Consider the following 12,797-nt stretch of genomic DNA (forward strand, 5'->3'; position numbering starts at 1 on the left):
TCAATTGTGAATATTTACGGGACGTTTGGTTGGAAGGAAGGAATTAAGGAGAAAAGGAATTGTAATTCGGTGCGAAAAGAATAAAGTGGGAATAAAGTAGGAATTACAATTACATTGTTTGGTAGGGAGAAATAATGAAAATGGGAGAAGCGATATAAAGACTAAAATACCCTTTGTGTAATAATATTAATAATAACATTCAAGGACAAATATGTCTTTTCCTTCCCTTTCCCTTTGCATGAATTCATTGAATTGCAATTCATAGGGGGGGGGGCTATGAATTGCAATTCAATGAATTGAGGGAATTGCAATTCCATGGAATTACAATTCCCTCCAACCAAACAATGTAGTTTATCATTTCATTGAATTGCAATTCAATTCCAACGCAATTCATGCCAACCAAACACCCCGTTAATGTGTAAATTGTGAAATTCAATATGTAAATTATGTATTTTGAACACGAATCCGCCTTGCAAGGTTGATCCCGGTTCATTGAATAATTTGCATTCAAATTCTTACCACTTGTCTATACACGTTGTGCATAGAAGGTCTTCATAATTTAGTTTTCCTTTTCATTTTTTTTTTTTTTTTGATTCATTAAGTTCCCAGCTTGAAAGCTTAACTACTTTAAACCCTCTTAACAATTGTTAGAGGAGATAAATCGTAAATTTATTTAAGTAAATTCTTAATAAGTTTTGTTATTGATTTTGAGTACAAGAGATTCATCTGATCATCTCTATAGTTAACTTTGAAGAAGCCAAACTCAAGAGTTGTTATTGGGAAAAGTCCAATAGTAACCAATCTGAGTTAGTAATACAAAATACATTATCTGCTACGGATCATGCATAAATAAGTGGACTGTCATTTTCAACGTTTGTAGTAGGTTGAGTTGCAGGGTGTTTGACTAGGAAATGCAGTGGTCCACTTTTTTATTTTATTTTATTTATTTATTTAATTTAATGGGCTTATAAAAGCAAAAAGCCCATTTCAGCCGCCGTCTTTAATTCCCAGACGGCCCAAACCTTTACCCGGACCCGCGTTTCGTCTTGGTTTCTCCAGAATCTCCGGTGTTTCTTCTCCTTCTCTCTGGGAGAGCTCTCCCGGAGTCTCAAACTTTGAATTTTCCAATTCTCGTCTGATCGTCGTAAATAGCTTCCGGTATAATTTGTTCGGCTCTTTTAGGTCCTCAGTAGTCTTCTTGGATTCTTTATTTGTTATTGAGCTCTCTGAAATTGCGGCTATGGCGATCCGATTCACCGTCGCTTACTATGGCTACGTCGCCCAAAGCCTTAGCTCCTCCGCCGCCTCTAAGGTGGTCGGCTGCCGGTTCCTCCACGAATGCTGCTCCGCCCGATCTCGTTTCTTTCAGAGCCCCGATTCCACGAGCTCTAACGATTTCCGCGGCTCCAAGCGCGACGCCAATTTCGTCAGTGTCCGACCGTCGGCCGCATCTTCGACGTTCTCTACGATTGCAGCCGACGTTCTCGGCTGCGGCTTGGAATCTCCACTGGTTTCGGGATTGATTTCATTGATGAAATCGCCGACGTTTTCTCCTGGGGTTTCGACTGCACCGGGTGTTTTCGGGATTTCTCCACTGAGACGAGTGTCGATCGTTCCGTTTCTGCAAGCCTCGAAGTGGCTGCCCTGCAATGAAGTCGGAATTGGAACAGGTAGTACTTTGTTGGATAATGGTGGCGCCATTACTGAGAATAGCAAAGAGGTTACTATTCCCAATAATTCAAACCCTTCAACGGCGACCTGGCTCTCTAAGATGTTTAGTATCAGCTCAGAGGATGCCAAGACGGCTTTCAGAGCTTTAAGCATCAGTTTGGTCTTTAAGTCCTCTTTGGCAGAGCCAAGGTCGATTCCTTCCACATCTATGTACCCTACTCTGAATGTGGGTGATAGAATAATGGCAGAGAAGGTATAATTAGCTCCTTCTCGTTTTAATTTCTGATTTCAGTTGTTAATGCATTTGAAGAAACTCAGTACTTGGTATAATTTTTAATGCAGAATGAAAAAACTTAGCAGATTAGCATAATTGGAAACTAATTAGATTATGAATGATAGTAGTGCCTCGATAATCACAATATTGTTGAGCTTGGTTCATTTTGCAATGTCAGCTTAGCAGATTAGCATTATTGGAGTCCTATGTTTGTTGTATTTAGTGTATGTATAAACAGTTAACACACATTCTCATGAAGGAACTATGCAGGTGTTTGTTGCTGTTCTATTCGCATGAAGGAACATATTAGGCAAATGGTTTTGTTATGTGGATGTTTATGCTGTTTTATCTGCATTTCAGGTGTCGTATATTTTCAGGAAGCCTGGAATTTCTGATATCGTGATCTTCAAAGCTCCTCCTGCTCTCCAGGTATGCTGGTGTTCTTTTAAGACGGTTGAATGTGCCAATTTGATCTTTGCTCTTTCAGTAATTTGATTTGAAAGTGTCATGCAGGCGATTGGTTATAGTTCTGGGGATGTTTTCATAAAAAGAGTTGTGGCAACGGCTGGTGATTATGTGGAAGTATGTTTCTGTTGGATATGGAGGGTTAGAACTTAGAATTGTTAATTGCTCTTTCATTACATCTGATGTGAATATGTGATATAATGCTTTCTCAGGTGCGAGATGGTAAACTGTACGTGAATGACATTCCCGAAGATGAGGAGTTCATTTTGGAACCTCTTGATTATGAAATGAAACGAAGGGTACTGCATTTTTGAATTATACTCCATATAAAACATTCTTTCTGCCTATTAGCATAGTGAATTTTTATCTATCTGTTATCATGCAGCTTGTTCCTGAAGGCTATGTGTTTGTGATGGGGGACAATCGTAACAACAGCTTTGACTCGCATAACTGGTACTGTGTTCCTCATATTCTGCAAAAACATGTATTGTTGACCTTCATACTGAACCTTCTTCCTTGCTTTCAGGGGTCCACTCCCGGTTAAAAACATCGTTGGTCGATCAGTTTACCGATACTGGCCTCCCTCGAGTGTGTCGAACACCCTGGAGAGGAAAGCTCTTACCAGTTCTTGACTGGATACCCTCCTCTGCAGTCTGCACAAGTCGTTTCTTTTGAGTTTTGCCATTGATAAGAAAGCTGTGAATACTAAACCCTTTTGTGCTATAGCAGTAGCTGTTAGTTAGTCCATTCTTTAGTTTGGGAATCTTCTTGGCCAGTTAGTGATCATGGATTGAATATGTTTGTTTATCAATAAGTTGTATTGAGAATTAAATATGAAATAGTACATTAATTTTACTGCTTCTTGAGTTTGTAAATATACTCACTTTTTTTTTTCTTTTTTAAATGTGATCTTTACCTTGGAATTAGAGATTTTTTGTCAAATTAGAATTCGATATTGGAAAATAATACATGGGTTTTTACTTTTACTCTCAATTTTTATTCTTTCATAAATTTTTGATTTAGATAATTTTTTAAGATATGAAAAGACACATAATTTCATTTATAATGGTTCTTTTTATTAATTTTTTTAGTGATGAAAAAAGTTTACAACAAATATATGATGATTTGACAAATAATCATAAGTAAACTAATTTATATTGTTTATAACTGGTGGATTCAGTTTTGAAAAAAAATAATAATAACGGATGGGTTCAAGTAAGAAAAGTCAATTTACCATGGTTCTTTTTATCAATTTATCTTCTCAAAAGTGAGTAAAAAGCTTTTGTGTTACAATTAAAAGTAGAGAGTTGCATTGAACTATTTTATTTTAGAGTTAATTCTATTTTTTGTCATAGATTTATAGGTGATAGTTCACTTTTAATCATTTATATATTATAATATTTTTCTTAGTCCTAGTATTATTTTGACATAACTAATTTTGATAATCTATTAACAAAACAGTTCAAATACCTTTAAATACAAGGACATTTCAGTCCCCTAATTATGATTTTTTTTTGAAAAATAAACACAAAAAAATATAACGGTCAGCGCACTTTTTAAATACCAAAATATTTTTATATTTAACCACATTTCAAAGATTTTGTTGATGAAAGACTATGTCATAAACCAAAATTTGAACTCTCACATATAAATCTTAAACCAAAAATTGAATTAACTCTTTTATTTTATGGTGAAGTTTTTTTAGACACCACGCCGTGTCCAAAATTGTAATTTCAGTATCTATGAGATATTCAGATCTGATTCATCCCGGCGCAAAACAAGAAAAGTAGAGTCGCTGTTGTGGCCACCGCAAAGTTGGAGATTACGCTACGCATAGTCGACGGCGTCCGGCGACGATTACAGCAAGTAACGACGATGCTCCGTAGATCATTCAACCTCTTTCTCTTTCTCGTCCTACACTACCAAACTCTAACCCTAACTTCCTCCACCGATGCTTCTACACGATTTTTCAACATTTCTCACTATCTCTACCCCAAAGCCACCTCCTTTCTCTTCTCTCAACCTCCGTCACCTACTTCTCAGCCCTCCTTCTTCTTAAAGGTCTCGCCTTTCTCAGCTTTACTCGTTGTTCAATTGGTTATCAGTAACAAATCATTGATTTTGTTTTGTTGGGGATGTGCAGGATATATTGGAGGCAATAGCGAAGAGAGAGAAATGGGATTTGGAGGACATTAGGGTGTCGAAATTGGATGCTAGGAGAGGCAAGTATCGCAAATTGTGGAAGTACGAGTTTGGGGTTAGGTTGGGGAAGACTGAATTCGTGTTCAAGGTGTTCGATCAAGTGTCCCAGTGGACCAAGTTTGAATCACTGGGGAAGAGGAATTGGTCCGATTTTGAGTCTTTGATTAAAGAGATTGGCTCCAAGGCTGTTCTTGATGGATTTAAGATCGAAGGGCCTTTGGAATTGTATGCTGCTGGAGACCATCATCTCACGCTCAATTTGCCGGTATGAATATGATCTTCTTTACATACATATACAACTGAATCTCATGGTTGATTGCCACTTTAACTTCCATGTTTGCCTTTAAGGTTTCTTGTTTTAAGTAACTAACGTTTGAACTAGGAGTATTCATGTATCGAAGAAGTTAACTTGTGGTTTGCTGCATTGATACTGGCTGGCAGTGTATGCAATATGGTTATCAGTTATAGCATTAACTTTTACTGAGAAATAATATCTGAAGCACAGGAGAAGCGTTGTTAGTTTGTCATGGCATCGAAATTTATAGAATTATAGTTTTGTCTAGGCTTATGTCCCAAAGAATGTTGCTTGTTTTTTTCATTGCAACTCTTGTTTTATCTCGTTGTTCTTTTGGCAGGACTACTTCTTGGTATATCCCTTAATTTGTCTGGCTATCGTTGAATATTATGCTTAATTGTTTATACATGTTTTACTTTCTTCTTTAGTATAGTGTTTGTGTGTATAAGCACTATGCAAATTGCCCGGACTTACGGTGTTATGTTTTCAAGTTTTATGCATTGCTCCAATTGCCTATTTTAACTATTTTTGCATTGGTGTAAAGTATTTGGCGTAAATGTATAATTTTGGTCATCTAAATGCTGCTTTGGATTTTTAGAATGACATTATCTATTTTTTCTGTTTTTAGCTTGGTGACTTTTTTATGCTTTCTTTTTTGTTTATATATATAGCATATAGGTGATAGATTTGAATTCTCTTACTTTTTATAGTAGTGTTGCTTATTTCTTGACCATGTTCATCAGTTAAACACTTCAATTCCTGGTTTGAAACAAATCCTTGTAAGTGAAGGCATCACGATAGAAGTGGAAGGTGCTGAAGAAATTACGGTGTTCCATACACCTGCTCGCAGTGGGCTATTCTATGGGAATGCTTTCACTAACATGTGGAGTGAGTCTCAGTCATCTTGTTTGTCATTACTTCCCGTACGTGTTAGAGGGTCTGCATCTGTAACCGTCTACCGGACTAAAAACCCCGATGCAAGTATAAGAACTTCTTTTCTATCTCGAGGAATTGTCAAGTTGTTGCCAGAAAAGTGTTATATGGGAAACGTGTATAGAAAACAGAGTTCTGTGTTTGATTCTCTGAGCCAGAGGGTGACTTCACTGGAAAATGTTTTGAAGAGCTTTCTGGGTGGCAGAACCAACAGAAATACCGGATTGGGTCTAAAAATAAGAATCAAACCGTCATATATCTTCCGTTTCCAGATTGAATTAGAACGAAATATCCGTAGCAATGATACCTACTGGAGTACATTGGGCGAGTGGAGAACAAGGCCAGCTGCTGAACGTGTTTGGTTCGAGGTGGTGGCAGGAATTGGGTCCGGGTTTATGAAGCCATTCACGATAAGGAAAGTCCGACCATTTATTGAAGTAGATTCACTATCGTGGAGCAGTTTAATGTCAAACATTTCCTTCACAAAGTTTCCGTCTTTCCTCGTCCCTCCAGAGCCTCTAACACTGGATGTCAAATGGTGAAGAGGTTAGTCTTTCTTCTTATGATTTCCTCCTCCATAGTTTTACGGCTTTCTTCTCCTTTCCCTGTGTAATGATCTATTCACTTGTACAAATGTATTGTCTTACACTCTGTAAATTAAGAAATAGAAAGATGTACTGTATCTTTTCCTTGTTGACATTAACATGTGAAGCTTACAACTCTGCTATGCAATTTTCAGTCTTTGTATCACTCATCTTTTGCTGGATTTTCTTCAAAGAAAACAAGTGGACCGACCATGAGAAGGTTATAAGTTATACCATAATACTATAGTAGAGTTTAAGGTCTGCAAATGTTCTCAATTGATATTTATCAAAACAAAACAAAAAATCTAACAAAACATTTTATTCACCAACTTATTTTAGCCGACTTATATTTCACAACAAACATGGACTATATTTATTGGTTATTCGTGAAGAACTGAATAATTCATCATCATAAAGTTATGTAATAAAAAGTTGGTTAAAAAAAAAAAAAAACCAGCCGAGTCCATAAGGTTACTACTTATTGCTCCTTTAGGTTTGACTGCATTGGAGTACACCTTTTTCATTATTTTCATAAAATAGAACTCTCAAAATTGGTTTAGTTTGTTTTTGAACGATGATTTATTTAATTTTGACGGAAATTGTTTGGTTGTTTAATTCACATTGTAATTTTTTATTATAGAACATGTGTATGTATCTTGTGTTATGTAATTATGTACACTAAGAGTGAATTATGTACATGGTGAGTAAAACACAACATATTTTGTGTATTATGTTATGAATTTATGTCTAATATTGTGAAATTTTGCGCTTATAGAACATAAATTTCCTACCTAAATCAAATTTGAAAATAAGTAAATATATAATGTGTACATGTCTTGTGTTTGTAAGTTTTTCTGTCTTGTTTTATGAAATTTTGAATCTTAAGAATATAAATTTTGTATCTTTAATAAATTAGTAATTGAGTAGAGACATTTTAAAGTTCGTTAAAATCTAAAGATCAAAACAACATTATTTCAATCCAAATTTTCAATGTTATGTGGACCCTAACCCACCCTAACCCACAATATAAATTGCCAAAAATAGCAAGAGGACTTATAAAATTTATAGCCCATCAAATTCGGTCTCACTGCCAGCTTTGATAAATTTTATAGCCCATCAAATTCGGTCTCACTGCCAGCTTTGATAAATTTTATGGCCCATCAAATTCGGTCCTCAATCGTTATATAGTGGCCAGGGTCCACAATGCTGGTCCATTATGCAAACTACGTGTTCATAATGCAAAGAATTTATGTTCATAATACATATACACATAAACACAATATAATGAACATGAATTTTGTGTATTTATATATAAAATTCATGTTCATTATATTGTGTTTATGTGTATATGTATTATGAACATAAATTATGTACTTTATAAAATCAAATTTCGTGTATTGGACCAGGATATAATTTGTCATTCGGTCCCACCCCGCAGGCGTGCTTTGATGGTAAAGAGTTCTGAAGATTCCATTAATTATACTCTCTAATTTAGTAAGCTGCAAGCATAAATAGAATTTTTTTTTTTTTTTTTTTTTTTTTTTGTGGTGAAGGAAAAATTGTCTACATCTAAGATTTGTGAAAATGAATAAAAGTTGGTCTTAGAATTGGAGTAAAAGTCGTTATTTGCGACGGTAAAAGCTCTAAAAACTGACATAAATTGTATAGGGATTTTGAAAAAGCAGTGCACGTTTCTTCCCAGGGGCAAACATGGACGTTAACTGTAAATCGATCACGAAACAGGTGGATCTTTCATTAAAGCTAGCGAAGCACGTCTTCTCTACAGAGGCCACCGGAGATTCCAACCTAGTTTTCTCTCCTCTCTCCCTTAACGTCATCTTGAGTCTCATCGCCGCCGGCTCCAATTCCTCAAGTCGCGACCAACTCCTCGCTTTTCTCAACTCGGACTCCATCGACGATCTCAACACATTTTACTCTCAGATCGTCGGCAATATACTCGCAGACGGCGGCCTTACCGGCGGCCCAAGCTTGTCGGTGGCCAACGGTTTGTGGATCGACCGCACTCTGCCGTTAAAGCCTTCATTCAAGCATGTGGTGGAGAGTGTTTACAAGGCCGCTTCTGAATCGGTTGATTTTCAAAACAAGGTTAGATTTCTAGGGTTGATTTAGTAAGGGGAAATTTTAGAGAAATGAAAAACTTGTTTCATAGAATTATTTTTTAAAATTGAAAAATATGAATTGTTCTTCATGTTTTCAGAATTTGATTAAATTAAAGTTTGATGTTGTTGATTGTCCAGGCAAGTGAAGTGGTTGATGAAGTGAATTCGTGGACTGAGAAAGAAACTAAAGGTCTTATCAACCACATACTTAATGCCGGTGATGTTGACAATAATACCAAGCTCATTTTTGCAAGTGCACTGTATTTTAATGGAGCTTGGACTAAAAAGTTTGATGAATCGATGACGAAGGATCACGAGTTTCACCTCCTTAATGGAAGCTCTGTACAAGTCCCCTTCATGAGCAACTGTGTGAAGCAGTGTGTGAAAGCATTCAGTGGTTTCAAAGTCTTACAACTAATTTATAGAGGCTATGATTATAACGACCCTAGACGACGTTGTTTCGCCATGTACTTGTTTCTGCCGGATGCCATGGATGGACTGCCATCTTTGCTGGATAAAGCGAGCTCTGAATCTGGGTTTCTAGAGCGCCACCTCCCTACCCATATGGTTTCAATGGGCAAATTTCGGATCCCAAAGTTCCAAATATCTTTCCAGTTTGAAGCTTCAAGAGCTATGGAGGAGCTTGGGGTGGTGGCGCCGTTCAACTTCATGGGAGGCACTCTCACTGAGATGGTGGATTCACCTGAGATTTCCGATGTCTATGTTTCAAAAATCATGCAGAAATCATTTATTGAGGTTAATGAGGGAGGAACAGAAGCCGCAGCTGTTTCAGTTGCTATAGTGCCGCCGTGTGGATCATGTGGCATGTTCATGAAAGAAGATACAATAGACTTTGTGGCTGACCATCCCTTCCTGTTTGCCATTCGAGAAGAATTGAGTGGTGTCATTCTCTTCGTTGGGACTGTGCTTCATCCCCATTATGACTTAAAAAAACTGTCTTCAAAGATCACACACGCCCCGCCGCCCAGGTCTTTCGAGTCGGAGAATGAAGAGTTCTTGAAGTTATTAATTCAACATTTTGAGAACCATCCAAATCTCAAGGGCTCGCTGGCCAATAATGAAAGGAAGGGTGTTTGAACTCCGATCTATTTAAAACTCCAAGAGTTAGGGATCAATGAATTGACTACTTTTTTTCCATTCTTCTATTCAGATCAAATATTTATTATTTATTATTTATTAATAATAAATGAAGAGAATATTTTATATATTTCAGAGAAACTGACACTTTAGTCATGAGCACATAATAGATTTAATGATAATTCAATTATTTGTACTCCGTAATAATATAGATGTAGGCTTTCATTTACTATCAAAGAGGCAAATTTAATTTAGTCTGATCTTATAAACGCTAAATCAATCACTTTAGTAAGTGATACGTATATTGGTGGTTGAAATAATATTTTTTTTTTTTTTTGAAAGCATGAAATACTACTTAATTATTGTTAAAGTGAAATTTTGGTTCCTTGTCAATTCATCGAGAAGACTGAAAATTGCCCCTTTTTTCCCTAAATTTAATCTTGGTTTAGTACTTGGTCATTGCCCAGTCTATAGTCTTTTACAAAACTGCGTGATTAATGACACGAAGTATGCATCTGTATGTATTATAGCAGGCCTAATGCCACGGGATAGTATCTAATAAAATATATTTATTTATTTCTAATAAAATTAAAATAAATAATTTAAAGATTATTTTATTATTTTTAATGATGAAAGATAAGAATATATAGAGTACGTAACATTTGTGTGAGATCGTGTCACAGGTCTTAATTCGTAAGATGAATCGAATCTTTAATTATTGGGTCAAATTTTTTACCTTATTAATAAAAAATTCGAACCATATTACAAATCTTTCGCACAAATTTTTGCCTCAACGTCAAATATATAGCAAATGACCTTAGTTTTGTAAGTCTTGAATAGAGGTCAAATGAGGTAGACACGATCCAACCCAAATCCGAATTTTGTAATCACTACTCGTGTACGGCAAATTATGTTGTGTACACGGGTCCACCTTGCAATGTGGATCTAGGTTCAAAACGCGCGTTTGGAATAACGGTGTCGTTAGTGACACCGTTTCCTCAGTCAATAATTTTTTATTTTTTTGTAAATATAGAGTTCAAAAAGTATGAATATAGAGTTTAAAATTTGTGAATATAAATTCAAAAATTATGTTATACGGTTGAATGTAGAGTTCTGTAATTGTGAATAGAGAGTTTTTTAATTGTGAATATAGAGTTCTGCAATTGTTAATATTGAGTTCTGTAATTTTTTATATTGAGGTCTAAAATTGTGAATATTCAGTTCTAAAATTGTGAATATATAATTCAAAAATTATGAATATAGAGTTCAAAAATTATGAATATAGAGGAACGAATTATGAAAACAAACGACAAGAAAAAAAGTAATTTAAAAAATAAATAAAAATTCAGACGGTGCCATTTTGAATAATCAACATAGTTGGTTTGGTGGTTCATTACGGATGAGGCTAGGATTTCATTCCAGGTTGTAGATCATGCATAATCAAACAACAATATTAAAAATCATTTCATTCCACCCTACTACATACCGAATATGCATGCAAAATACTTTCACCAATGGGTTAAGTTAGAGATATTGCATGTACGTACATTTAATTCTTTTTTGCGTAAAATTGTCAAACACGTATCTATAAATACATTTTTTTTACGCTTTTCCTAATGTTGCCGCTAGTTCGTAAAGCAGATATGGAAACTTTGTATCTATTCGCACTTCCTCAATTATTAGTTTGCATTGGATGGTATATTAGTATACATTTTTTTTTTTTTTTTATCATTAAAGTTACGAAGGAAATTAAGGAGTTATCTCCAACCTCCCAACTTCGACATGTTCATTAAGTAAGGAAACGATTTTCTTTCAAAAGGCTGAACCCTAATCGTTATACACTGCACCACGGTGCGCGTAGCATTGTGCACCCCGCGCCTCCCAAAACGACGTCGTTTTGATAAGTTATGTAGGGAGTTGATGCGATTATGTGTATTTGTTTATAAATTATGTGTATTTGTTTATACAATTATGTGTATTTGTTTATACAATTATGTATATTTTTTATACAATCATGTACATTTTTTATACAATCATGTACATCCGAAATAGGAAATTTATGTGTATTATGTTAAGAGTTTATGTTTATTATGTTAAAAGTTTATGTATAGTATGTATTATGTTAGATTATATGTATAATCTTTTTTTAAAAAATATGTGTATTTTGTTATGCAATTATGTACATTCATGTATACAATTACGTGTATTCTAGTATAAAATTATGTACATTTTTTAACATGAGATTTTGTTTTTTTACAGAAAATTAACCACAAACACAGAGTAGCGAAATTTCAAAAAAAAAATAAATCTAAAACAACGTCGTTTTGCATCAGGGCGCACAATGCAAATAAAACGCATAGTGCCCTTCATAATTTCCTTCACTTCTTCCAAACCAACCATTATGTACGTGTTCAATGGCTCCACCGCCTCCACATTATTCCTATCATCATTCATTCTCACTTGTTACTTGATGCCTCTTGTGGAATATACGAATCATCATGATCCTCTACAAGATCTTCTTACTCGTCCTCGTCTACGTGCTCTCTTCTTTGCAAGATGTGGCATGCATTTTTGTGATATATTCCAACACATCTCTGATAGACATATTTTACACTCTTGCATCTTTATAATATTTCTACATTCATGTTGGATATAAGAAAATTATAAAACATATCAAAACATTATAAAAATATGAACATAATCAACTTGATAAAATAATTTGAATAAAAGATCCATTATAAATTACACATCTCATCTCATTATTAATATATAAATGAAGATTAATTATATTATTGTGTTGAAGCAATATGCACTATTAATAATAGTGAAAATGTGAAATAATGAGAAAAGGTAGTGGTAATACGAAAAAGAAATGTTGAAAGCATATAGGAAGATATAGGGGATTCAAACCCTAGCCTACATACAAGCCAACTACACACTCAGCCAACTAGGCTAAGCCACATCCTATTAACATCTTTCTATTTTCTAATACTTATTCTAAAACTTGTACTATATATACACATATACATACAAGGGTTATATAAGGGGTGGGAGTGGGATGAGTGGGGCAGCTGACCCCACTGTAGGTCCGCCCCTGATAGCTAGTGTAGTGTAGCAGTAAAAATAAGTATAATAAGTGTGGGAACATGCCATTC

The 12,797-nt window shown here is 35.1% G+C and overlaps 3 protein-coding genes across 4 annotated transcripts; all 3 read left to right on the forward strand.

Moving 5' to 3' along the window:
- Window positions 1-1,019: 1,019 nt before the first annotated feature.
- On the forward strand, window positions 1,020-3,301 carry LOC109170427 (probable thylakoidal processing peptidase 2, chloroplastic). 2 transcript variants are annotated; one of them, XM_019319548.1, is made up of 7 exons: window positions 1,020-1,132; window positions 1,223-1,924; window positions 2,306-2,374; window positions 2,459-2,527; window positions 2,623-2,709; window positions 2,796-2,863; window positions 2,937-3,301. In XM_019319548.1, exons 2-7 carry the CDS (start codon window positions 1,241-1,243, stop codon window positions 3,040-3,042), a joined length of 1,083 nt encoding a protein of 360 aa, XP_019175093.1. In that variant the 5' UTR covers window positions 1,020-1,132; window positions 1,223-1,240; the 3' UTR covers window positions 3,043-3,301. The 2 variants fall into 2 exon arrangements, with proteins under 2 accessions (XP_019175093.1, XP_019175092.1); XM_019319547.1 differs by having other exon boundaries at window positions 1,020-1,924.
- An 832-nt stretch (window positions 3,302-4,133) lies between these two features.
- Window positions 4,134-6,590, forward strand: LOC109170426. Its single transcript, XM_019319546.1, has 3 exons — window positions 4,134-4,471; window positions 4,554-4,877; window positions 5,651-6,590. Exons 1-3 carry the CDS (start codon window positions 4,286-4,288, stop codon window positions 6,380-6,382), a joined length of 1,242 nt encoding a protein of 413 aa, XP_019175091.1. The 5' UTR covers window positions 4,134-4,285; the 3' UTR covers window positions 6,383-6,590.
- Window positions 6,591-8,061: 1,471 nt separating this feature from the next.
- On the forward strand, window positions 8,062-9,698 carry LOC109169914 (serpin-ZX-like). The gene is made up of 2 exons (XM_019318821.1): window positions 8,062-8,530; window positions 8,683-9,698. The coding sequence occupies exons 1-2, from the start codon at window positions 8,135-8,137 to the stop codon at window positions 9,640-9,642; spliced, it is 1,356 nt and encodes a 451-aa protein (XP_019174366.1). The 5' UTR covers window positions 8,062-8,134; the 3' UTR covers window positions 9,643-9,698.
- Window positions 9,699-12,797: the final 3,099 nt, after the last annotated feature.

This window comes from Ipomoea nil, unplaced genomic scaffold, assembly GCF_001879475.1.
Source record: "Ipomoea nil cultivar Tokyo-kokei standard unplaced genomic scaffold, Asagao_1.1 scaffold3321, whole genome shotgun sequence".
Taxonomy (NCBI): Eukaryota; Viridiplantae; Streptophyta; class Magnoliopsida; order Solanales; family Convolvulaceae; genus Ipomoea; species Ipomoea nil.

What these genes read in the sequence shown, in the direction of transcription:
- LOC109170427 (XM_019319547.1), top strand. Translation starts at nt 1,241, where the DNA reads ATGGCGATCCGATTCACCGTCGCTTACTATGGCTACGTCGCCCAAAGC. An exon ending in CGGCTGGTGATTATGTGGAA is followed by an intron (nt 2,528 to 2,622) that starts GTATGTTTCTGT and finishes ATGCTTTCTCAG; the next exon opens with GTGCGAGATGGTAAACTGTA. An exon ending in ATTATGAAATGAAACGAAGG is followed by an intron (nt 2,710 to 2,795) that starts GTACTGCATTTT and finishes GTTATCATGCAG; the next exon opens with CTTGTTCCTGAAGGCTATGT.
- LOC109170426 (XM_019319546.1), top strand. Translation starts at nt 4,286, where the DNA reads ATGCTCCGTAGATCATTCAACCTCTTTCTCTTTCTCGTCCTACACTAC. An exon ending in AGCCCTCCTTCTTCTTAAAG is followed by an intron (nt 4,472 to 4,553) that starts GTCTCGCCTTTC and finishes GGGGATGTGCAG; the next exon opens with GATATATTGGAGGCAATAGC. An exon ending in ATCTCACGCTCAATTTGCCG is followed by an intron (nt 4,878 to 5,650) that starts GTATGAATATGA and finishes CATGTTCATCAG; the next exon opens with TTAAACACTTCAATTCCTGG.
- LOC109169914 (XM_019318821.1), top strand. Translation starts at nt 8,135, where the DNA reads ATGGACGTTAACTGTAAATCGATCACGAAACAGGTGGATCTTTCATTA. An exon ending in CGGTTGATTTTCAAAACAAG is followed by an intron (nt 8,531 to 8,682) that starts GTTAGATTTCTA and finishes TTGATTGTCCAG; the next exon opens with GCAAGTGAAGTGGTTGATGA.